This window comes from Heloderma suspectum, chromosome 4, assembly GCF_057233095.1.
Source record: "Heloderma suspectum isolate Gila_16-S chromosome 4, 16-S_ref, whole genome shotgun sequence".
Taxonomy (NCBI): domain Eukaryota; kingdom Metazoa; phylum Chordata; class Lepidosauria; order Squamata; family Helodermatidae; genus Heloderma; species Heloderma suspectum.
The window spans coordinates 269,802,861-269,830,826 of NC_139461.1; the positions used below are offsets into that span (position 1 = coordinate 269,802,861).

Sequence of the window (27,966 nt, forward strand, 5' to 3'; positions counted from 1 at the left end):
GTAAAATCTGTCACTGCTTCTATTTCTTCCCCTTCTATATGCCAGGAAGTGATGGGGCCAGATGCCATGATCTTCGTTTTTTTAATGTTGAGTTTCAAACCAGCTTTTGCACTCTCCTCTTTCACCCTCAACAAGAGGCTCTTTAGATCCTCTTCGCTTTCTGCCATTAGGGTGGTAGCATCTGCATATCGGAGGTTGTTGATAATTCTCCCGGCAGTCTTAATTCCGAACTGTGATTCATCCAACCCGGCGTTTCTCATGATGTACTCTGCATATAAGTTAAATAAGCAGGGTGACAATATGCAGCCTTGTTGTACTCCTTTCCCAATTTTGAACCACTCGGTTGTTCCATGTCTGGTTCTTACTGTTGCTTCTTGACCCTCGTACAGGTTTCTCAGGAGACAGGTAAGGTGGTCTGGTACTCCCATCACTTTAAGAATTTGCCACAGTTTGTTGTGATCCACACAATCAAAGGCTTTAGCGTAGTCAATGAAGTTAGTGAAGGGATTATTTACCTTCCCAGCCGTATCTCTTTACCCCTCTATTACACTGCCTGCAGCCCCTTTACTTTTGCAATGTCAGAACCTCTTCACACGTAGTTGCAGTGCTGTCCATGTGGCATGATACCATACGGCTGTGGCATGATGCAACCACATGGGCCCATGCAGTGCCCCCCTCCACTAATTCCAGGCTGAGAGAGCGTATCATTTCTGTATTCTATTCAGTAAAATTTAGTGATATTTAGTGACTAAATATTACATGTTAAATAGTAGAGAGAGAAAGCATGGCTAGCTTTATGTTCATAGCAAATGGTATACGAATGCAGATTCTGTTACTAACCATTGCTGTTATTGCAAACTGAGCAACAGTTTGACCAGATGGAAGCAGCCTATGGCTTGAATCCCCCCTGCCCATCTGTGAGAAACTAGGGCAGAGTTTTGTGGTAGCTTTGCTTTCCCCTTCCCCCATGGAGGCTCTTCAGCTCTCTTACTGTGCAGTTTTTGGACACAGCTGCAGCACCAGCTGTTCCTCCTCCTGTCACAAAAGATGTCATTTTTTAAAGCAAGATGGCTCCCGTTGGCAGGGAGCTCAGGAACGCCAAATGGAATTAAAAAGTTGAATTTCAAATCCATGGGGTAAGTTTATTCAGGGTGAACAGATCCACTTAACCCCCAGGCAAGCAGTCCACCAGCCATTCCTCAGGGAAAGTGGGGAGTGTTGTTTCCTGTTAACATTACACCATTCTGTCAGTTCCAAAGTCATTGTAAAGGGGTGTGTATCAGATTTGGGTGAATCCTGAACCAAATTGGGCAGAACTAGAGAGATTCAGAATTCGGAAGAAGAGAAGCAGACTCCCTCCGAATGATTCTGAAGCAAATCTTAGGTCCTCTAAGGTTTTGTAAGCATCTGGATACTTAGAGGCAAAGGGAGAGACAGATAGGGTGTCTCCAAAAACACATTTCCCCCCCAAGATTTCTGTAAAGAGAAAACACCAGGGTGAGGTAGTTTTGTGATTGGCAAGTCTAGTTTCCAGTCACAGGGAATTATTTAACAGGGTTCTCCAGTCATAGTGCCTTATGGGAAGGATGCTGAAGTAATATATCAACGTGCTTCCAGTCTGTTCTGTACTTTTTGCTAGTTCCCTCTCTTCAGAGCAGGAATGTTAAAGAACTGTGTGGTAGTTTTGGATGGTTTGGGGTTGCGTTTCATATTCTTTTCAGTATTTAGGCCAGTTTCCTTCCATATTCCTTCTTTGAGTCTGTCTTGAATGTTATTTGCTAGTAGTGTTGTATAGGTAGTGTCACTTCCCTTATCCCCTCCTCCTCTTCTCCCCCCCGCCCATTTTGACCCTAGTTGTACATGTTTGACTGAAGTTTGGTGTTCTCTGTTTTGACCTGTATGTGTATGTTTAGTCTCTGCACTATAATTGCTTCCTCTTTGTGTTCTTTTTGGTGTGTGTTGTATGTGACTTACATACACAATGTGCTGAGTGGTGCACAGAGCATAGTATGCACGAGCAGTTTATAATAAACATATTAATAAAGTGTTATACAATTATTTTGGTGCCAATTGAGCAGAAATAAAAACGCCTTAAACTGTTTTTCATTCATCATAACTCGCTTGCTCCTGCACCCATCCTTCTGAGATTTTGCAGATTTCTTACCTGGGTTAACTTCTAAAATGTATGCCATTTTCTAACACATTTTCCCAAAAAACATGGGGGGGGAGGGGAAGTAAATCCCTTTCTCCCCAAAAAACTTTGAAGACTCAGCTTGCACAAAAGCAGCTGCATTTACCCTGAACTTCTGCAGGTCTCTCTCTTACCTAGAGCCACCTCTATCACATATGTCATTTTCATAACTACTGCCCACAAAGAGAGAGGTAAACATATCCTTTTTTAAAGCCTCCAAAGTAAAGGCTGCAATTGCACATAAGCCCTTGCACCTATTCATCTGACATTTAGCAGGTTTCAACCCAGAGGAAGGGGCAATTATGCTTGCAAATTTCATCCAATTCTGCCAAGAAACAAAAAAGGTGTAGGCAGTTCCTTTAACACCCCCCCCCCCAAATTGGCAGGTTTCATTTACTCAGAAGGGGCTACTATGTCTGCAAATTTCATCCACCTGTCAAAAAACGTATCTTTTCGTTGATTTCCCAATGATAGTCAATGGAAAGGGAAACGAACCTTCAGATTTTCCAAAGTGAGATTCTGATTTAGACACAAGTTGAATCAGACAGCCTCCAAAGTGGTCTGAGGCATGTTGGGCTGTTTGTTAAATTGCCAAAGGGGGTCCCAACTGAACCTTGTGGTCAGCACATACCCCTAAGTGGTGTTTAAGAGCTGCAGTGCAAATTATGCGAACACTGCACATTAATAGATAACATTCAAACCTGCAAGTGAAACATATTTTAATCTGCTTTTCATTCTTACACAACAAGATGATGTACCTTCTTTTAAGGGTTGTAGTATGGTTAAAACAATGACAAGGTTGGCATTCACATAAACAATGTCAATCTTGTTAGGTACTTCTGTAGAGGTTCCTCAGAACTAACTGCCTTTACTTTTGTGCTGTTCAAAACTGTACTTCTAAAAAAAAAGATGCAGAGAGAGAGAGAGATTCACATTCAGTGAAGTAACCCAGTGACACTTCCCCAGCTAATCCAATATGTTCTTTTCCTGCAATGCATTAGACACAAAGTAAGGGGTCCCATTACTAATGTGTATAGGCGCTTCTGGTATTAAACTGAACCTGTCATGACTCCTAATTGCCAATAGCAATCATATAGGGTTTTCAGTATGGAGATGCAGATATGGAGTGATGCCCCTATCTGCAACCATAGAGTAATAGCCAGTAATTGCTTTCAGTTTAGTGCTGATAGTGCAGGATTTTAAAATCTCTATGGCCCAGAGTTGCATCCAGAAAAGGGTGGGTAACTTGGGGCTTTCCAGATGTTTTGACCTATAACTCCTATCAGCCCCAGCCAGCATAGCCAATGGTGAGGAATGATAGGAGTAGCAGGCCAAAACATCTGGAAGGCCACAAGTTGCCCACCCCTGTCCTAAATGGATAGAGGCATCTTGGCACTTAATGGATAGAGGAACTTCTGTTTTCCTTACCAAGACAACAGTTCAAGAGCAGGGTTACCTACTTCTGGACAACAGTTCAAGAGCAGGGTTACCTACTTCTGTCTGCAAGAGAGAGAGATAAAAGGGAGGTGGCAACAGAAGTTAAAAATTATAGTAAGAAACTATTAAGGCCAAACTAGATGTAGGTAACTTTAAATGGGATGCAGTCTTGGGAGGCTACAATCTCAAGCAAAGGGGCTGCTTAAGCCTTTTTTCTGCTGGCTGTTTTCCCATTTAAAATCATCCTACCCTCCACCCTAAAGCAGCTGCTCTCCCACACAGATATCAAAATGTTCTCGGTCATGGCAGGAACAGGGAACATGTGTTCTTCCATATGTTGTTGGGCTACAACACCCAGTATCCCTCATCAGTGGCTAGGGCTGATGGGAATTGCAGTCCCACAACATCTAGAGGGCCATATCTTCCTTACCACTGTGTCATGGGGAGAAAAACTGGGAGGTAATTTTAAGCAGAAGATGAGGCAATGTTCAGCATCTCTACCATTCCTTGCTCAAGATTGCGGCTCCCTGAGCCTACTTTTCATTTAAACAAGGAAAAAAAAATCAGTTACATGCCTCTGTATATAATGCCTAGTTTGATCCTTTGGCATAAGGAATTCTTGAGAAGGGCTGTCCCTCCAGTTGCAGATATATGTTGGGTACCATACATATGTAATGTTTGAAGTATACACATCTTGTTTCTCATTTTCTGTATAGTTTAGAAACTTGAGCTGGGGCTAATCATGGCTTCCCATACAGTGTTTTTAAGTGTACATAAGATAAAAAGTTACCATATTAGCCAGTACACAACATGGTTCTGTAATGTGCATTCATTAAAATCATAATGTATGACATGTCGTTATGCTTCAAGATACGATCTGCTTCCATTGTTGTCACAGCTAATACAAAAAGATAATATATTTCAGTGATTGCTTTGGCTATGAGTAGGTGTTCAGCTTTATGAAGGGCAGAATTTTGATTTCTCAAATGACCTTTTTTAAAAAAATAAACTTTAGTGCTTCTATAAACAAAGTCCTTAAAGTGCCCCATGGAACTAAGGTAGCCAACAGTACCAAACAGCAAGATACCTGGATTGTGTGGTGTAACTAGTACTCATGACTCTCTATTTTATATGGTAAGATAAGATACCAAATGACAGCAGCATTAAGGGTGCAATCCTATGCATGTTTAGACAGAAAAAAGTCATACAACTCCTATGCTGGCTGGGGAATGCTGGGAGTTGTAGGACCTTTTTCTGTCCAAACATGGATAGGGTTGTACCCTAAATTACTTGTTGATTATTTATCTTTCCAATGCTGACAGAAACATATATGTAATTAAGCATCAGTTTAATTAACAGTATCAATAATTTACAGCAGAGGTAGGCAACTTGATCAGTGCAGAAGGCCACAATGGCAAACACATACACTGGACAGTTGTAGCTAATATGCATATTTAATTGCTCAGCATAATTTGCATATCATTTTAATGAAGATGGCAGATGCCAAATCACAGTTGACAGACATATTACAGTTGTACAAGATCCTTATTCTGCTGTTATTCTTTTAGTGTGAAAAGCATAAGTCAACTTCATAAAATATTGATTTCCAAACTAAGACATCTAGAAAAATAACAAATTTAGGCTTCTTTTTAAATCACCTTTTGTGCCCAATCCTTTAGTGCTTTCCACATTTGCAAACCTATCCTTACAGTTGTAAGAGGCAGAAACATATATTCAAAATGAAAGCTGGTATTCTCAGGACTCTTACAAGAATCTACAAGCTGCATGTTGTCCATCCCTATAAAATAAGTTAAAATGAAGAAAAAAAGCTCGCACATTATACAGAAAGAGCACCTTAAAGCACATATTGTACATTTAATTTGTTTCTGCTACTCCAGTATCAAACAAATGGTGTACTCTAGCTGTTTTGGCAGCTAGGCCTTACTAACCAGCAATTTAAATTTTCTACTACATTGTGTTACAAGCACATGCAACATCCTATTAAACAATCTGACCAGAGTCATTAACTACTATTTTAACTGTATGTTCTAATATATCCAGTATTGCCACAAAAATCAGCCTGTTACAGATATCAATTCTATTTATCTTCTGGAAAATTCCACCTCTCCACTCTCAAATTCTCAACAGTCTCTTTTGTGTCAAAAAACATACATTTCCCAATAACAGGGTTCAAACTTTAAGCTAACTATCAAGATGAGCTTAATTTTATAAATTCAGCAAGCCAAATCTAATGCTATTACTTGCCCATTTTTGACTGTAGGACCCATGAGAATTACTGGCCATGTGAATAGCATAACTGTCCCAAGAATAACTGGTATGATCTCTAAGAGCCTTAGGGATAGGTGTCTTTTGATCTTATACCCGCTATAAAAGAAAAAGAGTACACATAGAACAGCATAGGGCCATTTCACTATAAGGAAGGCAAAGAATTACTGTGTGGCACCATGAATAGCTCCCACACCTAAGGAAGATGGCCTGTGCCTGTGTTTCCATTTATAATTCAGGCAATTAAAGCAACTGGTATTTCTAGCTGCAAAAGTGGAAAAGTGCAGTTAAGTCTCCAGCACGTCGTTGAAAAGAAAACCCTGTATTCATGTTGTTGAAATAGCCAGTTTTTCATAGCATATCATTTCATTTAAAAGCCTCAGCTCACATTCTTAGGGTAACTTCACACATGACATATTGCCTACGTGACTGCAGGGGAATAGCACACATAGATTTATTCATAAAGATTGCATATGTCAGGAAGGTGTGCTTGGCAGTATGTTCCCAGTACATATACAGCATAAGTATACATTTTCCCCCTAACATCTGTGTAGGGACAGTAACGTGTAAAGTGCCCCTTTAATGTTTGCCAATCTGAAAGATTTAGGAAACAGCAATAAGGCATAAGGAAAATGTTTGCCCACATTAATGTGCATATATTATAAGAAAGGCACTTATATGCTCTTGGCATCATTCTATTTAATTAGTTAATCTTACATATAATACTACAGTTGTCTACCAATTAAGAGTTTCAAATATATGTTAGGAAGCTTAGTCTAAAAAGCCTTCACAGAAAAAATAAAATGTTCTGATTGCAGGAGAAAAAGGACCTTACTATGATCCAGCTTGTAATTAGACGTTGTAGAATATCTGAATTAAGAATAAATACAAGTCCATAAAGATTTGAGGCTTTGAACTTCTTGCAATTTAAGTTCAATATAATTATATTTTCCTAAGCATGTGAATGGGTGGAACTATTTGCTTATTTAATTTCTCTTTCCCCCTGCTCCCTACCTTGAAATAAATATTTTAAGTAGTCTGCATGGCATTTCTAGATGCTCCTTGCACTGTTTCACCACTGTGCGGAAACAATGTTATTCAAACACAACAGTGTCATGGCAAATCAGATAGGGATAGATAGTTCCCCATCACTGGGAACAAAGGACAAAACACGAAAGAGCTGAGCCCTCAATAAGAAGTCACCGTTGAGTTTTGCAAGTACAGTTCATATACATGTCTGTTTTGATCTTCAGAGTGGAGTTGGTTGGGTCTTACTTAATTTTGATGTGATGGGCTGCTTGGGAGGTGGATTGCCAAACGGTCTCCTTATTTCTATTTCTTATTAGCATGAAAACCAAACAGAACACTTAGCTTGCCAAACAATATGATCTGGAAGAGTGCGGAATGTAACCTACGTCTCCAAGAGTCTTCAGACAGGCCCATTACTTCTAGTTCACTTCCCCAGTACACACTGGCATTGTTCAGTCACATTAGTGGCAGAAGGGATTTGACCTTGCCTATCAGGCTATAGGAACAGTGGTGGATGTTAAATGCTGTTGAAAATTATTCCAGCTACCTCCCTGGGAAATTGACTGACTTTGTAGCATAGCATTCTACCCTTACACAGCAGGAAAGCAATCTTTAAAAAACACAGTTAATTGCCACAGACAGATATGTAAAGTGTGCTGCTGTGGTGGGATCAGAGTTTGATTTGTTTTGTGCTCTGTGAATTGCAGACAGTTAAGAGTCTCAGACAGTTTGCTAGAAAAGGTTGGTATTACTGGGAATAGGCACTTGGGGATAGCAGGACAGCACATATATGGAAATTAAGAAAATATATTGCAGGCCCCGTTCAGACTATGCTAAAATTTCTAGCTGGCAACAACTACTGTCTATTGTTTAGGGAGTGCATAGAAGATTGTGCCATTGTATGGAATTAATCATGAAATGCCCAAGATGACAGCTACTACCTAAAATATCAATGTTCTGAATGTATGGTATGATGTGACAGTGAGTTTGGAGGTAGGAATGGTGGTTTGCAGAAGATTTTACATGGGGTTGTTAAGATGCAGAAGAACAGAAGACGGCAGTCCACAGATAATCTGATCAGGTCAGATGCTCAAAAATACAAGATAATACATGGGTACCAGCAAGCAAACTGAAAAGGGAATATGACAAAAGAATAACAAATGCAGGTAAATGTTATGGCCCTATAGGTTAAAAACTTCATTGGCTCCCAGGGATAAATAATAAACCAGCACAAGCAGGTTAACAAGTAATGATAAATAAAAACATCAGTGACAACACCACAACCAGTAAACCAAACTAAACTAAATCAAAACAGTGTTTTATAATCCATCGCATTTTTCATACTCTTTAGTCAGCATTTCCCCATTACTCCTGTATATTCCACTAACAATCCATGGCTAAGCAACACACATGGAAGGACATTTGTTTCTCTCAAATAAAAAGGGCTGGTTCAAATTCCTATATGATGCACTTTCTCCACAGTAGACCTATTGAACTCAAGATGATTATTCTTGATTAATAAAATTAGGATTGCAGTCAGACAGCTTAATTCATAAAGCAGACCTCTTCAGTTCTGTTGTGTGTATGTCCACAAATGAGGTCACATACTAGCATACTACTAATGATGCAGAGAGGTAAAGTAACAAGGAGAGAAACTGGCATTTTGGGGAGCTAAGGGCTTCCCATGCAAAGGAACTTTTGCAAGATCCTCCCTTCCCTTTTCTAGCCCTTTTTCCTGCTTTTAAAAAAATAATCCAGTGCTTTTCTTCCTACCCTGTACAAGAATAGTGCAGCAAGACCTGCTGTACTTAGTCCAGATGATTGGGCTGCACTTTCCTGAAATTATTTGGTTTGCAGTCATCTCCTATCTTGCTCTACATTTAAAAATTTATGATAAGGCACTGTGCTAACCATTCCCCTTGGCGCTTTTGCTTCTAAAACAGCAAAATTAATCGACTGCATTTTAATTAAAGATCTACCTATCTTTTTATTTGTATTATCAGACTTTGCCAACTGCAGCAACAGTTGCGGTTATATATGGTTCAATCTTTAGTTCAAGGTGGCAGAGGCTGGGCCAAATAAAACTATTCAGGTATTTAAATACCCCCCCCCCCCCAATAAGAGACATCAAAACAAGAGCAAATTATCTATTTGCCACCATTCCTATATTTCATCCTTCCAGTCTCCCTTTGTCTCATGAACCTGGGGGAAGAGACCTCAATTTAATCCTTGCGTTATACTCAATAAACTTAGGTATTTCTATAAGATGGCGATTACAGTATTAAAAAGGACCTATCACAGTGCTGAATGCATATCATGTCCTTAGTAAACTGTCACTCAGTTACCTTTTAAGAATATCAACATATTATTTCTAAATGCTTCTTCACTGATTTTATGTTGTTAATATAGGAAAGGGCAATAGATAAAAAAAGTAGTAAAGTTTCCCAGTTCCATATTGCACACAAAAATCCTAAACTTGAGCCTTGTGTAGAATTTTCTACCATGGAGAAAATTAACCTATTTCTTCTATTGCTAATCAAGGAAGTAGTGAAAGACTTCTCGCATATAGGGAGGCAGAGAGTTACTTACGCCATCTGGTATTTCAACATTATATTCACTGTAATTTTTCAAGTTTTTTTAGACCAGTGCATTTATAGCTTCTTTTCCCACCCCCAAAGCAATTCCACAGCTGTTAGTGTAGAAAAGGAAATGAGGTCTCTTGCAGAGAAGAGGGACACTTTACAAAACATTTTGCTTGCAAGATGGCCCCTTTTCAAGCTCTAACCAACAGAAAGCAGCAGCTCTACAAAGTACATTGTGGCCAGACACAAGTAGAGATTCACACCCAATGTTAACAATAGCAACTTTTCAGTAACATGTGTTCAGATAAAAACATTTAAGCTGTGCTGCTGGAATGTGCTACCATCTAAATATTTTCCAAGACTATTTGGTAGGAGGTCTTTTGTTATATACAAGGAAGTCAGAAACATCATGCCAGACATTACTGTCATCATACAGGTAGGTCATAGATGATTGCAGTGATGGTTGTAGAGTGTGCCGGTGATATTCAAAGAGCCAGAGAACAATCCCCCAAACCAGAGCAGCAAAGAGTGGGAAAGGATCTTGTTTTGGCTCTGGGATGTAACCCTTCTCCACTGCCAGTCGAGACAAGCCAAACAGGGTACGAGACAACAGGTACATGTTTATCTGTATGGAAGGGAAATCTGAATGAGTATCTGGCAAGTCCATAAAGTGTGATTATTTGAAAGAACCCTCAGCTTAGGAGATCACCATGTTGGTTATTACTCTTAACAGAGTTGAACAGCTTAGATCTGTTACAAAATAGAGTGGTTTGAAAAATTAGCTTTGTGTGCTCAGTTGCAAGTTGACTGTTTTCACAGCAGATGAACCTGCATGCCAAGTGCACCTCCCAAAATGAAGCCAAGTTATCCCTGGATTTCCCTAGTTTAACCTCTTCCTTCTGTGGAGAAAAGTCATTGTGAACAGGTGCACTTCCTGTCATAATATTCTAATTCTGTCAAATATCACTACCTGCAACCTTTCAAAACTCTTGTCCAGGAACAAGCAGTATGCTGAAGTAGATTAGTCATCGGTCTACCCATTAGAGCAGGAGTTCCCAAACTTTTTGAGCATGTGGGCACCTTTGGGAGTTTGAGAAATTGCTGCGGGCACCACCACAAAATGCCGAAGCAGTGGATCGCCACTTTGTGGCATCTACCTGTTGCATCTATGGATCTTAGGTTGCATCTTATTCAGCAAAAAACTTTTTCTCGTGTCTATTGGACACTGCAATGTCTCTTTAATAAGGGATTGTCTACTTTGTGGTGGTGCAACATAGCTAATGCGTCTTTTAAACATATCTTTTGGCAACGTCCAGTAGTTGCTTCTTTTTGCTTATTACACAGATAAATTTTAGTGCTGGAACAGTCTTTAATATTCACTGATGTACACACTCGTTTAAATTATATACCTGCTTCATGGAAATTAACAAATGGCCAGCGTAAATGGATTCTCCACACCTTTTGGACAGCTAAAAGACTGATGTTATAACACTGGAAGGATAAACACTCACCTCCTATAATGCAATGTACTGAGGATCTTGCAACGCTTTAAATATTTGAACGGAAGGCATATAGACACCACCTTCAAATGGATACTTATTTGGATATTTGGTCCACTTTTGCTGAAGCCTGTGTATAATTGCTAGTAAGTTGTATGCATTCATATGTATTCATTGCTATTGATATATACAAATCCATGTACGTATATTAAAAAATGGAAAAAATAAAAAAAATATTTTTTGCGGTTGCATTAGAGCAATACTTTTTGTTAAATGCCTGATCAAAACAGACAGTTCAAGAATGCATAGGGTGGTAGCAAGACAGAATTACTAACGTGCTCATTGCCATTCTCTCTAGAGTACCTCAGCGAGTGGAAGTAACACTGTGGTATGGCTAATTTTATGGTCCCTAAGAGTTTTAGCTGGAAGCGCATACACAGAAATTAAAAAACAGATGAGTACTACAGAGCAACATGGATCACTAACATCACTTGATTTTCATTTTGCATTTGATGGGCAGAAACATAAATCCAACAGAACACAATACAGCTGCTTACCTGGCTGTTAATATTATTGTTTTCCCCAAACACTAACCATCCCCCAATACATGCTGCAAGGAAAGACTGAACTGGAATCTTCTTTCCCTGCATTCGTGACTGTAGAGCCATCAGACCCTTGTATGTGAATACAAAGTATGCCAGGTTTCTGGAATGGGTGTAGGTGGCTCGAGCAATTGCTTTCAATTTCTCCTTTAAGCTGAAAAGAAATGAAAAACTGTTACTCTATATAATACTTCCCCCACCCCCCAAATGTGTTACTTCAGTCAAATACTAAGTCATTGCCTTTGATCTGTTTCAAGAAGTAACAGTGATAGTTTATTCCAAGTTCAAAAAGCAATAGAAAGCGAAAGTTAGACAATCAAATTGACTGATAATTAAGTTAATGTGGGTATGAATATGTTCTCTCATGAATCTACAGACTTGAGACACAATCCTATGGGGATAGTTGGCCGCCTCTGAACTCGGAGGCGACCAACTATCCAATGCCGGGCAGGTGGACTGTAGAGGGGATCTTCTCCTCTGCACTCCGCCTGCCCTGCATTTACAGCTAGACTGCCGATTTCAGCTGTCTATCCGGACGGGGTGGGGGAGAAGCTGGACAGCACATAGGAAGCGTCATAATGGCGCTTCCACCGTCCCTTCGTCACCCCTGAGAACGCTCCCTTTTCCCCCGCGCTGCTCTTCCGAGTGCAGAGCTGGGGATGAACCATGCCTCCTATGAGGCAGCAGAGGAGGGGGGCGAGGAGGCGGTTTTCTGGGAAACGACCTTGGAGTGCTGGCTCTGAGGTCAGTTCCTGAAAACCGAAAAATCCTATGGCTGTCTAGCCACTGCCTAGCAACCATAGGATTGGGTTCTTAGTCTTAACCTTAGATAGATGTCCACAGTTTTGAACTTTAGATGCCTGCTTAAGACCTATCTCTTTAGGCAGGCTTTCCTGGAAGTGTGACCCAGCCAATATAGGCTATATTGTTTATTGTTTAGCACTGATAATTGAATTGTATTGTTATTATTTATTTATTTTATTTAGTACATTTCTAATCTGCCTAATAACTAATGTTCTCTGGGCAGACTGCAATCTTGTAGTATTGTTATTATGTTAATCATTTTGATAGTTTTATTGGAAAGCAGCATACAAATTTAAGAAATTCTTGTAGTTAATACAATAAAGAGTCTTGTGGCACTTTAAAGACTAACAAATTTATAGCATAACCCAGGGGTGGGGAGCCTCAGGCCCAGAGGCCAAAGCCAGTGCTCCAAGGTTCCCCAGATGGCTATGCCCTTCCCCTGGACCACCACATTTCCCACAACCACTACTCATTTGGTGGTTTCCTGGCTTTTCTGCAGTTTTTCCCCGATGCAAAAAGGTTGAAATGGCTCTCTTAAGGCTTAGGTACTGGCACTAAGTACTTTAAGTATGCTGGTATTTCTTGTCCTCCCCTGCCTACCACTGGAATGAGGCCTCCAAGAGCTGCTTTGAAACTGAATTCAGCCCTTGGGCTGAAATAGGATCCCCATTCCTGGCATAAGCCTTCATGAACTAGAATCCATTCTTCAGATGCATGAAATATTATCCTTAAGTTAGCAGGTATATGTAAACATGGTTGACGCAAGGGGAGGATTATAAACTGCGAAGTTAGAGAGAAATGAAATGCAAAAAGTACAGACTGTAATAATTATGTTAGAGCTTAAATGTGTGTAAAATTATTACAGTGACCGTTCACAAAGCAGTGTTGATGATAACTCAAACATCCTGGCAGTGGTAAGCTACTTAACACATGTAGTAGGATAAAAATATATTATCTTGATTCAGGCCACAGGTGATAGCATCAAATTTCTTAATAAGTTGTAATTCAGTGGTTTCATGCTCACTGGTTTCTGAATACTGCAATTTCTCATATCAGAGAAAGTGATAGAAAGTGCCCTTTTGTACTATGTAGAATGAAGAAAGTGATTCTAGTGATGTCTAATAGCCCAGTCCTGTGCATGTTTACTCAACAAAACACACACACACCCCGCCCCTTGAAGTAATGGAACTATGCTGCAATTCTATATACACTTATCTAGGAGTGTCCCATTGAATTCAATGAGACTATTTACTTTTGAGTAGATATGCATAGGATTGCACTGCTATTTCCAGGTTAAGTCGGAATAGGACTTCCCAAACCCCACTGGATGCAGTGGGGCTTACTCAGACATATGTTTACATCTAAGTAATCGTACATAGGATTATGCTGCTAGGCTGCCTAGTACCCATGTACTAGGAAGTAAGTCCCAGTGAACTTAGTGAAGTTTTCTATGAGTAAATATCCATACTATAGCAGTAAAAATGTCCTTGGTAGCTTTGTTTAATTAAAAATAAAAATAGAGATCTACTCAGTTAGTCTATCCAAAAGACACACACGCAGAGAAAGAGAGAAAGAGAGAGAGAGAAGCATGTGGAAAACATGTCTGAACAGATTCAATATGCCCAGAAGGCATTAATTTTTAACATTTGCAAGGGATGAATTTATGAAATTGCATATGCTCATAAATAAATAGTTACATAGATTTGATAAGGAGAGGGACTGATAAGTGTACCTTCCACTCCTAAAGAGAAATGTCATCACCAAAGCATGGGGGGCACGGATCTTCGCTCCATAACTGTTAAAAGGAAAGAAAGAGATTAATGAAATACACACATGTGCTTATACTTAAGAGGATAAAATCCAACATAAGTCCTACTTAGAGTATACCCATTGAAATGATTAGGTATACTCTAAGTAGGACTTGTCATAACTAACAAGTTCCACTCATTTCAATGGGTCTGCTCTAAGTAGGACTTTGGTTGATTTTTCCCAGAATGTTTCAATATTATTTTGTTCTTTGAATCCAGTTATTGGGTCACATATCTCAGCCATAAGGTAGCAGACTTTGGGGATGCAACTCTTAGATTGCAAAGCAATAGAGAGTATGATTTCTCAACTCTTAAATCATATGCATAGGCACAGAGGTTACACAACTCAGCTCTATATGCAACCTGCTGCATTGAGGGAATGTAAATGAACTTTGGCACAATAAACTAAAAATGACTGTGTAACACTGTGTACAAATTTGAAAAAGCTCAGCTTTACAATCTCCCTCAATATTCTTATTGCTTTGTACCTTTAGCTCACTGTGCAGCCAAAAATGTTCTACACACTTAAAAATATATAAAGTGCCCGACATCTGACTAGCACTTTGCAGATAAGAAAAAAGGCTCCCTGCCCCAAAGGGATTCATAATATAAGACAAGGGAAGTATCAAAACTTTAAAGCACAAATACATATATCTACATTTCACTTACAATAATGAGAGCTACTGAAAGACTAGAAGTAATACACCCATATCCTTCAGAATAGAGTGGGCTATGAAAAAACCAGATGGAAAATACAGGTTTTGAGCACAGACTTAAGGACAGAAATGGAAGTACACTGCAGACATGGTCCAGTGGAAATTTTAAAGGGCATGGATTATAAAACAGGTTGAAATGAGGGAAGCAGAAACAAGACTAAGATAAGCTTTAGATATGAGGGAAAGAGGTCAAATGCAAAATGAAACAAAATCAAAGGAGCCAAGCAGTGGTTGAACACAACAGCATAATCACATATTGTTAGCAGCAGAGGGGATCACGATGGGGCAAAAAGGCTAGCAAAAAAACCTGCAGTAGCTGAGGTAAGAAACAATAATAATAGAGGAAATAGTAAGAAATGGATGGATGGATTTTAAAGATACCATATAAAAAGGCAAAAGGATTCAGCAGCAAATCAAGTTCGAGGAATTAAAAATGAAATCCAGGTTGTTAGCCTGAACATTAAAGGGTATTAGCTACAGCCAGATTGTAGAAATGGCTTTGGATGAGTATGTGCTAGTCAAATGCTTTTGTAGGATTCAGCTTAGCCCCCCCCCCCCCCAATACCACTGCTTCTTTATTAGGGCATCTTTGAAAACAACCATAAATACGGTGTTTGGTTCCAGGCTTATACATATTTTGAATACATCCACTGAAATCAATGGCACTTAAGTTATTATTTATTTTATTTATTACCGTTATTTATATCCCACCTTTCAAGATATAAATCCTTCCAAGACTGCTCCAAGTAACATCAAAATACTTCACACACACACACACACACACAATATCCACATGTAACAAGTCATCAGGACTTCCCACAGGGCAGTTGGTGGCAGAGGGGCCAATCTCGCTAGAGCAGGATCTGAGGTGGTCTTTGCCTGCCTGCCTCTCTCTCTTGGAATTCTTCCCACAGGGCAGTTGGTAGTAGATCGTGTTAGAGCACATGGAATCAGTGAACTAAAATGGACAGGCATGGGCGAATTTAATTCAGGTGACCATCATATCTACTACTGTGGGCAAGAATCCTTTAGAAGAAATGGAGTAGCACTCATAGTCAACAAAAGGGTGGGAAAAGCAGTACTGGGGTACAATCTCAAAAACGATAGAATGATCTCAGTACGAATCCAAGGCAAACCATTCAACAACACAGTAATTCAAGTCTATGCCCCAACCACTGATGCCGAAGAAGCTGAGGTTGATCAGTTCTATGAAGACCTACAACACCTTCTAGAACTAACACCCAAAAAAGATGTCCTCTTCATCATAGGGGATTGGAATGCTAAAGTAGGAAGTCAAGAAATCACCGGGATAACAGGCAAGCATGGCCTTGGTGTACAAAATGAAGCAGGACAAAAGCTAATAGAGTTTTGCCAAGAGAACATGCTGATCATAGCAAACACTCTTTTCCAACAGCACAAGAGGCGACTCTACACATGGACATCACCAGATGGTCAATATCGAAATCCGATTGATTATGTCCTTTGCAGCCAAAGATGAAGAAGCTCTATACAGTCAGTCAAAACAAGACCTGGAGCTGACTGTGGCTCAGATCATGAGCTTCTTCTTGCAAAATTTCGGCTTAAATTGAAGAACGTAGGGAAAACCACTAAACCATTCAGGTATGACCTAAATCATATCCCTTATGAATATACAGTGGAGGTGAGGAATAGATTTCAGGGATTAGACCTGATAGACAGAGTGCCTGAGGAACTATGGACGGGGGTCTGTAACATTGTTCAGGAGGCAGCAACTCAATCCATCCCAAAGAAAAAGAAATGCAAGAAAGCCAAGTGGCTGTCTGATGAGGCTTGACAAGTAGCTGAGGAAAGAAGGGAAGCAAAAAGCAAGGGAGAAAGGGGAAGATATATCCAACTGAATGCAGAGTTCCAGAGAATAGCAAGGAGAGACAAGAAGGCCTTCTTAAATGAACAATGCAAAGAAATCGAGGAAAACAATAGAATGGGAAAGACTAGAGATCTCTTCAAGAAAATTGGAGATATCAAGGGAATGTTTTGTGCAAAGATGGGCATGATAAAGGACAAAGAAGGCAGGGACCTAACAGAAGCAGATGAGATTAAGAAGAGGTGGAAAGAATACACAGAAGAACTATACAGGAAAGATCTGAATGTCCCTGATAGCCATGATAGTGCGGTCACTGAACTTGAGCCGGACATCCTCGAGAGTGAAGTCAAGTGGGCCTTAGGAAGCATTAGTAACAACAAAGCTAGCGGAGATGACAGTATTCCAGCTGAGCTATTTAAAATCCTAAAAGATGATGCTGTTAAAGTGCTGCACTCAATATGCCAACAAATTTGGAACACTCAACAGCGGCCGCAAGACTGGAAAAGATCAGTTTACATTCCAATTCCAAAGAAAGGCAACGCCAAAGAGTGTTCAAACTACCGCACAATTGCGCTCATTTCACATGCCAGCAGGGTGATGCTCAAAATCCTACAAGCTAGGCTTCAGCAGTATGCGAACCGAGAACTACCGGAAGTCCAAGCTGGGTTTCGAAGAGGCAGAGGAACTAGAGATCAAATCGCCAACGCTCGCTGGATCATGGAGAAAGCAAGAGAATTCCAGAAAAACGTCTATTTCTGCTTCATTGACTACGCTAAAGCCTTTGATTGTGTGGATCACAACAAACTGTGGCAAATTCTTAAAGTGATGGGAATACCAGACCACCTTACCTGTCTCCTGAGAAACCTGTACCAGGGTCAAGAAGCAACAGTAACAACCAGACATGGAACAACCGATTGGTTCAAACTTGGGAAAGGAGTACGACAAGGCTGCATATTGTCACCCTGCTTATTTAACTTATATGCAGAGTACATCATGAGAAACGCTGGGTTGGATGAATCACAGGTCGGAATTAAGATTGCCGGGAGAATTATCAACAACCTCCGCTATGCAGACGATACCACCCTAATGGCAGAAAGTGAAGAGGATCTCAAGAGCCTCTTGTTGAGGGTGAAAGAGGAGAGTGCAAAAGCTGGTTTGAAACTCAACATTAAAAAAACGAAGATCATGGCATCTGGCCCCATCACTTCCTGGTGCATAGACGGGGAAGAAATGGAAGCTGTGACAGATTTTATTTTCTTGGGCTCCAAGATCACCGCAGACGGTGACTGTAGCCATGAAATTAAAAGACGCTTGCTCCTTGGGAGGAAAGCTATGGCAAACCTAGACAGCATAGTAAGAAGCAGAGACATCACCTTGCCGACAAAGGTCCGTCTAATCAAAGCTATGGTTTTCCCAGTAGTAATGTATGGCTGTGAGAGCTGGACTATAAGGAAGGCTGAGCGCCGAAGAATTGATGCTTTCGAACTGTGGTGCTGGAGAAGACTCTTATGAGTCCCCTGGACTGCAAGGAGGTCAAATCAGTCAATCCTAAAGGAAATCAACCCTGAGTGCTCATTGGAAGGACAGATACTGAAGCTGAAGCTCAAATATTTTGGCCACCTAATGCGAAGAGAAACTCTCTGGAAAAGAACCTGATGCTCGGAAAGACTGAAGGCAAAAGGAGAAGGGGATGGCAGAGGATGAGATGGCTAGATAGCATCACCGATGCAATGAATATGAACTTGAGCAGGCTCCGGGAGAGAGCGCAGGACAGGAAGGCCTGGCGTGCTCTGGTCCATGGGGTCACGAAGAGTCGGACACGACTGAACGACTGAACAACAACAACAATTAATGGCTTAAGATTTCAATGTGGGTTTACATACAAACTGGTGTATTTAGTTTGTGCTCACCCCATATCTAGCATTCAAGTCATAGGGTAGCACAATATTTTACATCACACCAAAATATAACATGTTATGACTAACTGAAGCCCCATTAATTTTAATGGGCTAGGGTCTGTATCGAACCCATAAAACCTTAGAGAAATTGAAGCTGAATGTCCCACCCACAGCTCAAATAAGAGTTATCTGTAACTTGGAACAAAACGCTGGGGCGGGGAGAGACTTCCACTAGATTTTGAGCCACGTCATTGCAAATTCAAAGGGAACTGGCCCTGTACCAGAACAAGCCGATCCTTCACAGCCCGGCAGGAGGAATGGCTCCTACAATTCTCTCCCCTCCCCAATGAAATCGTTTTCCTTCGCACTGATGGAGAAGACACCTGCCAGCATCCCCAGGAAAATCCTGAGCCCCCAGGAATCTTTGGGCAACAAACTTATGGAGCCTCGCCTAGGGCCTCCAGCCCTAGGGCTGATTCATCCCCCAGAGCTGTGGGTTAGAGGGATGCCCGCCCAACCTCATGATTTGACAAGGGAGCCCTTCGGCGTCGCTCCCGCGCTGCTTGGGATGGGGTGGGCTGCAGAGAGGCGGTCCTGCTGCAACCCGCTCCGCCCTGGCTTACACTGCTCCGTTGCGGAAGCCCTTGACGACGGCCAGCGCCGCATGGTATCTGCGCTGCTGCAGCAAGGAATTGACGGTATACAGCAAGGTCCTGAACATCGCCTCCGCACCCATGGTGGCCGCAAAATCGCACTCTCCGAGCTCAGCAGTTTCTCACCCTCGGGAGACGGTTTACCAAGAGCACAGAATGCATGGGAATAGAGTTCGGAGAAACAGCGTCCGTGCGGAAAGCCAACTCATGAACTGTGGTTCCGCTGTTGTTTGGCGAGAACGCAACAACAAGGAGAATCGTAGAAGCATAGAATAGAATCATAGAATAGTAGGGTTGGAAGGAGGCTACAAGGCCATCGAGTCCAACCCCCTGCTCAATGCAGGAATATGCAGGCCACAGAGATAGAAAATAATTTATGGTCATATAGCTCTTCCACCACCACCACCTGTTCCTATTTTATTCTGAATGTTTATTTTACACGGTTCGAGCGTGAAAAGTTTCTGCACGCACGCACACGGAACACGACGCGTCTACATTCAATTGAGCGCCAGTGTTGGGTTTGGATGGCTTTCGAGGGGCGATAAATGTGGTAATCTAACTGGATTTTCCTTTCTGTATTTTCTGTACGTTTTCTCTTGCCGTACTGTTGGTTTTCAACAGGACTGTGTAATGACGTAAGATGATTCATGGACGTTGCTGAAATGACTTCACTTGAAATATCTGTAGTGGTTGCTTCTTTTACGGTCTGCACCTGATCACATGTGTGTATTTCCGTGTGTAGTACTGCAGGGATGGCCTGTATCTGTATTTCAGAAATTATGAGCAAGAATAAGACCGTGATAATTGCTGGAACGACATTCACGTCTCATACGTGAACGGTGGTCGTTTCCCACCACATACTGCAACATGAGATGGTAACACTAAACTACATTGCATTGTCAGAAGCCACTCTCACAATTATCGCCCTGTAATGTGGGGAAGGTACACTAATCTACACTGCAAAGTTATCATAAACTACTCTCAGTCTAAGAGCTCCGCCATCCTTTCAATATGGGAATAACTATGGACTATGTTTTCATATTTTCGTTTGCAGCCCCGTTTTTTTATTTGTTTGTGCACACACAATAAGACCTGAGTTTGAAAGATCACATCTTCGTGTCTTCTGCATTTTTATTTTATTGTTGTAAAGAGGGGAATATGCTGCTGCCCAATCAGAACTACAACGTCCTGGATTTTTCTATTATCTCCTATGAGCACCTGACGCTTTCCACCTTCTAACGAGAAAAAAACATGGCGTCAAAACTACCTAGGAAGTCTTGTCTGCAGCCAAAGTAGATTGTCCCTCAGTATAATACTTTTTGTACTTGTGATGCATGGTCCTATACTTCTGACGCCACCTAGGTGGCTGCACCTGTTCATCTACCTTCCTCTATTATAAGAAAATGTATTTGCCACTCTACCCTTAAAGACAGTAATTAAGTTAATTATGTTTTCTGGAAAAGAAATGGCAATGCTGCCAATCAGATATGATTCTGGCAAAGAACTAATAGAGAGCAATTTGATGTTCCTTTGCAAAAGATTTTCAAGGAAAAGGTCTGGAAAAATTGGCACTGGAAAGTGTTTTTCTCTTACTTCCCAGCCAGGTTTAGAGTGCCCCCCAGTGGATTAACTGCTATTATTTTACCAAATTACCAGAATTTGCAGAATGTCTGAGTGCTTCCAGATAGGCTTTTATTCTGCAATCACACTTTCTCATTCACAGAATTTTACAGGGGTCCAAGTCTTCAATTTGTAGTCCTCCTGTGTTTCCCCACCAATTCTTCCATCTTTTTTCTTAGCAGAAAAAAAATCCGTTAAGGGGAGGAAAAGAAACTGAATAAGCTGCACAATGCCTTTTGATGGTAGTACAAGGCGCCCCAAGTTTGGAAGTGCCTGAAAAAAATTGCAGGGCTGGCTCAAGACATTTTGCTGCCTGAGGCAAAGGACAAGATGGTGTCACCACCCATTCCGGATACAAAAGCCAATCGGACTGAAATAGAATCTCACTGGTGACAAGATAGCATTTTCTTCTACACCTAAGGGCAGCAGGCTACCTTAGGGAACACAGGGCAGTCCATGTAGCACACACAGCTCTGTCCTCCAGCACCTCACTGCCACCCTCCACCCCTCACGGTTGGCCACCTGAGGTGGCTGTCTCACTGTGTCTAAGGTAGAACCCGCCCTGGATAACCAAGGAAGAATCCAAGCCTATACTTCTTGGAACCAAGGCAAAAAATGGAGCATGCTTTTTTCAGGTTGGTCCCAAGGTTTTACCAACTTTATGTGGACAATTATGCCTAGGTGCCTAGTGTGTGTGTGTGTGTGTGTGTGTGTGTTTCAAACTATGGAGCTGTAATAGTTGTGATATTAAATTCCATGGAATCTATATGTTACCTGAAATCCAGGATGTCCCTGATGTTTCATAGAGTTGTATAATACTGAAACATGAGATTATCCTACATTAACAAATATACATGTTTTCAGGGCAGCTGACTATGAGGTGTGACAGTGAGAGCTTATTAAGGAGTGAGCCACTTCTGTAGTGTTTGGAGAGGTACCCTGCCAATCATTTTTGGAAATGTTATCTTCATGCATCCATTATCCTATAATCCAGTGAACAGTGGAGGCTGGTGGCTCTGATTTCAGTGGGGCGGCAAATGCACTCTGGATTTCAGCCAGAATTCTAATGGTGCTATCCAAGGTGCTGCACCAATTTGGGGGATAGGGTTCAGCACCTTGGATAGCTCCTTTAGAGTTCTGGCTGGTTCTGACTAAAACCCAGAATGGAATCACAACTCCACCAAAATTGGAGCCACCAACCTCCACTGTCAGTGACTCATTTTCAAATTTAAATGCCATAATTTGCATTTTTAATACAATATCCAATCCCTAAATAATAAGAATTTCAAATATTAAAACTCAATTCACACTAACAATGTTATCTGATACAAAATTGTGGAGAGTGTTAGGAGCCACAGAAATGCAAGTTATACATAAAATCCAATATTAGGTACACTTTCACTACAAACCAGCAACTGGCACATACAGTGAGAAAAGAGGCACATGTGACTTATTCATTTGAAGGAAGTCCGGCTGAAATCAATCAAACTTACTTTGGCCTAAGTATAATTCAGACCGGGTGCAGTTCTGTTAAGTGATACAGATGGAGGGTGTCAGTTACATTTTATATGGAAATTCATCCATATCTCATTTTTATTCTTGGTCCATCAACCAATTTTATCTTTTGCTATTGCAAAGGTTTGTCTTCACTTGTTTCTGAATAGGCACAACCTGGTTACTAAAAGGACTCTGTTCATGATCACCACTATACAAATATAGCAGTACTTGGAGGACTTATTCTGAATCTCCAGTTGTAGACATCAGAGGGACAACCAGTGAGAGAATGGGGAGCTAGGATGAAGCATGCAGAATGGAAGAGTACCTAGGTAGTGCAATCATTTGTGAAGTACTAACTCACCAGACGCTAAGGAGGAACCAGTCACAGCAGCTACCTGTTGCAGCTGCCCCCACATATTTCTCCACAGCCATTAAAGCCATGCAGAGGCAGGGATGTTCACCATCTCTGTGTCATGCAGATCACAAGGAAGAACTACAGCAGTGATCAGTGCACACAGCTGTCCTTGGGGGGCACCTCTTTGTTTCTGCAAAGGTGCCCTGCCTTCCAGAGTGCATGATAAACTCTGTAATATCTAATAATATTATAGATGTAATATCTATAAATGTAATAGATGTAATATCTATAATATTATAGATAATAGATGTAATATCTATAATATTATAGATATTACATCTATAATAGATGTAATATAACCCTGCATGGAGATGCAGCAAAATGGAGGGGGGGAGCTGCTCCTGTTGTTTCCTCACCTGCCGCACACCTTTCTGAGGCACAGAACATCTGCAGCAACAAAAAGGTTGGCTATCCTGTCCTCCATGTTGCTTTCAGATCATTTTCTGTCATGGATGCTGTTCAATAAAAGCTTTGTCTGTTTCACCTATATCTGTGTCATCACTGAGGTTAGCAGGAATGGACCTTCCCTTGCAATGGGGTCACTACCTTATTTAATTAGGCCTGAGAATATGCTTCCCAAACTACCTCTGGTGTGGTGATAAACTAGTTGGGCAGCTTGAAAAGAGGGATGGATAACAAGGTGGGAAAATAACCAGCAGAAACTTGCAGCCAACCAAATGACCATGGGGGAGATGTGAACAAACAGGATAAAGGGGGCTGGTCAAAATGAAAGGAACATATTTATTCTGAGTAGCTATAGCAGTACACTATCTAAGATGTGTGGATGTTTCTTTTCACAAGGTCAAACAAAACTGGAGAACACCCAGGACACCGAATGGAATAAAGAATGACCTACAAAATAACCTACCAAAGGAGTGCCCTATTTCTTGTTTCTAATATTTCACAGATGTTCATCTATCCATAATTTAAGGGCCCTGGACGTCTTGCCACCAGAGAGTTCATTACAGGGGCATTGGGTGGCATAAATTGCACTGCTTTGTAGAAAGAAAGAAAAAAACACTCTGCAAAAGATACTAGGTTTGGGGCTTTGCAAACACTTTCTAGAACTGAGGATAGCATCTTATTAAAAAAAGAGAACTTGAATGGATTCTAAGGTTGAAAACACTGACCTCTGGAGGCCTTAATGAAGAATTGGAGTTTCAGTCTCTTTTGTAAAATCCTATAATTTTGAGATACTCCTTGAAAATAAAAATTTGCTGCGTGTAGAAGTGGGAGACATAAGAAGAGCCCTGCTGGATCAGACCAAGGTCCATCTAGTCCAGCATTCTGTTCACACAGTGGCCGACCAGCTGTCGACCGGAAACCCGCAAGCAGGGCATGAGCGCAACAGCACCCTCCCACCCACGTTCCCCAGCAACTGGTGTACATAGGCTCACTGCCTTGGGTACCGGAGGTAGCACATAGCCATCAAAACTAGCAGCCGTTGATAGCCTTTTCCTCCAGTTATTTGTCCAACCCCCTTTTAAAGCCATCCAAATTGATCACTACATGCTATGGTAGCGAATTCCATAGTTTAACGATGCAGTGTGTGAAGAAGTCCTTCCTTTTAACTGTCCTGAACCTCCCACCAATCAACTTCATAGGATGACCTCAGGTTCTAGTATTTTGAGGGGGGGGGGAAATGTCTCCCTAACCACATTCTCCACCCCATGGATAATTTTGTAGACCTATGATATACAGGGCAACACCTCCCCCAGTACACCCTTCCCTGTCCTTCCTATAGAGTTTATATCCTGAAATTACTGTATCCCACCGGTTCTCTCCGCTCTACCAGGTTTCTGTAATGCCCACTATATCCAGGTTTCCTTTAAAATCAAGCACTCAATCTCTCCCATTTTGACTCAGAGGCTTCTAGCATTTGCATAAAAACACCTATACATGGCATTCCTCCCCAGATGCCTCTGGCATGTGCATCTTTTGCTAGGGGACGTTCATCCCTTTGATTGGTTATTATTCTCTACCATTTACTCCTGGCTTATTTCCTCCTCTTCTACATTTGGGCAATCAAAAACATTTGCATTTTCGTCCCTTTGGGATGATTTACCCAGAACTGGATACTTCCCAGCTCCTGCCAGCTTTCCCCCGGGGTTTAGTTTAAAAGCTGCTCTGCCACCCTTTTTACATTTAGCACCAGCAGTCTGGTTCCATTTTGGTTCAAGTGGAATCTGTCTCTCTTGTACAGGCCCAGCTTGTCCCAATCCATTCCCCAGTGCCTAACAAATCTGAACCCCTCCTCCCTGCACCACCATCTCATCCACACATTGAGACTCCTCAGCTTCGCCTGTCTAGCTGGCCCTGTGGGTGGAACAGGTAGCATTTCAGAGAAAGCCACCTTGATGGCCCTGGATTTCAAACTCCTACCTAGCAACTTAAATTTGGCTTCCAGTACCTCACAACTACATTTCCCCACATCGTTGGCACCAACATGGACCACAACCACTGACTCCACCCCAGCACTATCTACTATGCTGTGATATCCACAACCTTCGCACCAGGCAGGCAAGTCACCATGCAGTCTACATGCCCATCACAAACCTAGCTGTCTATGTGTCTAATGATCGAATCTCCCACTACCACAAGCCCCCCTCCCCTTAGAGGCATATCCTTGGCACAAGAGGATATTTTTTGTCTTAGGGTCCCTCCTAAGGGATCATTTCCCTCTTTCTCGGAATGATGCCCTCCTTACCCGAGAGCCACATTCTCCATGACAGTAGAGGAGCTATCACCCTGGGAGTGCGACATAGCTAATAGGTCCCTGAAGGTCTCATCCACCAACCTCTCTGCCTCTCTCAGCTTCTCCAAGTCAGCAGCCTTGTCCTCAGGGGAATGAACTTGTTCCCTGAGAGCCAGGAGCTCATTACACCAAGCACACACCCACGACTTCCATACAGCAGGTAGATAGTCATACAAGTGGCAATGGATAGCACCCACCGCCCTGCTGGCTTTCTACCTTCATAACTTGTTCGTTTGGTTTTGGCTGTGCTTTCCCTGGAAAACTTAGTTGTTTACTACAAGAAGGTGGAGAAATTATTTATAGTTATTTATTTACAGTTACTTACTGTGAATATGGAATAGGGATGAAAGAGTTAACTGCCCTGGCTTCCATCTAAGGAGGGCCTTAGATGTTGAGTGTAGTCTACGGGTAGGTTCATGTCGGGAGAGGTGCTCCGTCAGGTATTGTGGTCCCAAGCCATGTAAGGCTTTATAGGTTAAAACCAGCACCTTGAATCGGGCTCGGGCCTGTATGTGGCAGCCAGTGCAAGCAGGCCAGAGTCAGTCTTATATGTTCGGACCTTGTAGTCCCTGTTATCAATCTGGCCGCTGCATTTTGCACGAGCTGCAGTTTCTGAACTGTCTTCAAAGGCAGCCCCACATAGAGTGCATTGCAGTAATCTAACTTGGAGATTACCAGAGTATAGACAACTGAAGCCAGGTTATCCCTGTCCAGATAGGTGTGTAGCTGGGCCACCAACCGAAGTTGACAGAAGGCACTCCGTGCCACTGAGGCCACCTGAGCCTCAAGTGACAAAGATGGCTCAAGGAGAACCCCCAAGCTATGAACTTGCTCCTTCAGAGGGAGTGCAATCCCACCCAGAACACGTTGAGCACCCTCCATCCGCTCAGAAGAACCACCCACCAACAGCATCTCATTGAGTTGACTGCAATGAGTTTCAGTTTATTAGCCCTCATCTAGTCCATTGTCGCAGCCAGGCACCAATTTAGCACATCCACGGCCTCAACTGTAGAAGATGAAAAGGACAAATAGAGCTGCATGTCATCAGCATACTGATGACAACACACCCCAAAACTCTGGATGACCACACTCAACCGTTTTATGTAGATGTTAAATAGCATGGGGGCAGAACCCCATACTGGAGAATCCATGGGGCTGAGCAATATTTCCCCTTCTGGAGCTGACCATCCAAGTAGGAGCGAAACCACTGCAATACAGTGCCTCCCACTTCCAGACAATCGTCCCAGAAGGATACCATGGTCGATGCTATCAAAAGCAGCAGAGAGATCAAGGAGAATCAACAAGGTCACACTCCCCCGTCTCTCTCCCAACATAGGTCATCATACAGGGTGACCAAGGCTGTTTCCATGCCAAAACCCCGACTAAAATGGATCAAGATAATTGCTCTCATCCAAGTGTCTGGAGCTGGCTGGCAACCACCTGCTCATGAACCTTGCCCAGGAAAGGAACATTTGCCACTGGCCTAAAATTACTAAGATTTTCCAGGTCCAGGGAGGTTTTTTTTAGGAGTGGTCTCACTACTGCCTCTTTGAAGTGGCCCGGGACCCCTTCCTCTCACAAGGAGGCATTAATCACCTCCCTGGCCCAGCCAGCTGTTCCTTCCCTTACAGTTTTTATCAGCCAAGAGGGGCAAGGATCCAGTATGGAAGTGGTCGCACAAACCTGTCCAAACACCTTGTCAATGTCCTCGAGCTGCACCAACTGAAACTCATCCAGGAGAAAAGGACAAGGCTACGCTCTGGATACCTCACCAGATTCACCTGCTATAACACTGGAGTCTAAGCCCCAGCGGATGCAAGAGATCTTATCCTGGAAGTGCCTAGCAAATGCATTACAGGGGGCCTCAGAGGGATCTACAGTGGCCTTAGGGACAGCATGTAATAGCCCCCAGATGACTCTGAAAAGCTCCACTCGGCAGCAGATAGAAGATTCAGTAGAGGCAGCAAGACGATGTTTTTTTTGCCTCCCTCACTGCCCCGGAATATGCTTTACCATAGGCACATACCAGCATTCGATTGCATCCACTAGGAGTTCTTCTCCATCTGTACTCAAGCCATCTCCTATTTTGTTTCACCGCTCACAGCTCTGGGGAATACCAGAGCAGTTTGAGCTCTACCCAGGAGAGGTGCTCAGGAGCAATCATGACCACCACCCAGGGCAGTTCTGCATTCCACAGATCAACCAAGGTTTCAACAGGAGAACCTGCTATATCAGCTGGAAACTGCCCCAAAGTCCTCTGGAAACCATCCAGATCCATTAGCCTCTGGGGGTGGGCCATCTTAATAGGTCCCCCACCCTTGCAGAGGGGAA

The 27,966-nt window shown here is 42.1% G+C and overlaps 1 protein-coding gene across 4 annotated transcripts; it reads right to left on the minus strand.

Moving 5' to 3' along the window:
• Window positions 1-2,894: 2,894 nt before the first annotated feature.
• On the minus strand, window positions 2,895-19,485 carry LOC146348701 (peroxisomal membrane protein 4-like). 4 transcript variants are annotated; one of them, XR_014790699.1, is made up of 7 exons: window positions 19,319-19,485; window positions 14,163-14,225; window positions 11,582-11,780; window positions 9,960-10,150; window positions 5,287-5,426; window positions 3,620-3,691; window positions 2,895-3,088 (listed from the first exon to the last, which is right to left on the minus strand). XR_014790699.1 is itself a non-coding variant. In XM_084853834.1 (7 exons), exons 1-6 carry the CDS (start codon window positions 19,429-19,431, stop codon window positions 3,644-3,646), a joined length of 765 nt encoding a protein of 254 aa, XP_084709960.1. In that variant the 5' UTR covers window positions 19,432-19,485; the 3' UTR covers window positions 2,895-3,088; window positions 3,620-3,643. The 4 variants fall into 4 exon arrangements, 2 of the variants coding, with proteins under 2 accessions (XP_084709960.1, XP_084709961.1); XM_084853834.1 differs by having other exon boundaries at window positions 9,949-10,150; XR_014790698.1 differs by lacking the exon at window positions 3,620-3,691.
• Window positions 19,486-27,966: the final 8,481 nt, after the last annotated feature.

Excerpts from the sequence above, each read along its gene's own strand:
- LOC146348701 (XM_084853834.1), bottom strand. The coding sequence starts at position 19,431 with ATGGGTGCGGAGGCGATGTTCAGGACCTTGCTGTATACCGTCAATTCC. Across the intron at positions 11,781-14,162 it reads TTTCTCTTTAGGAGTGGAAG|CTTAAAGGAGAAATTGAAAG; the intron begins GTACACTTATCA and ends ATTTCTTTTCAG. Across the intron at positions 10,151-11,581 it reads ACAATAATATTAACAGCCAG|ATAAACATGTACCTGTTGTC; the intron begins GTAAGCAGCTGT and ends CCTTCCATACAG.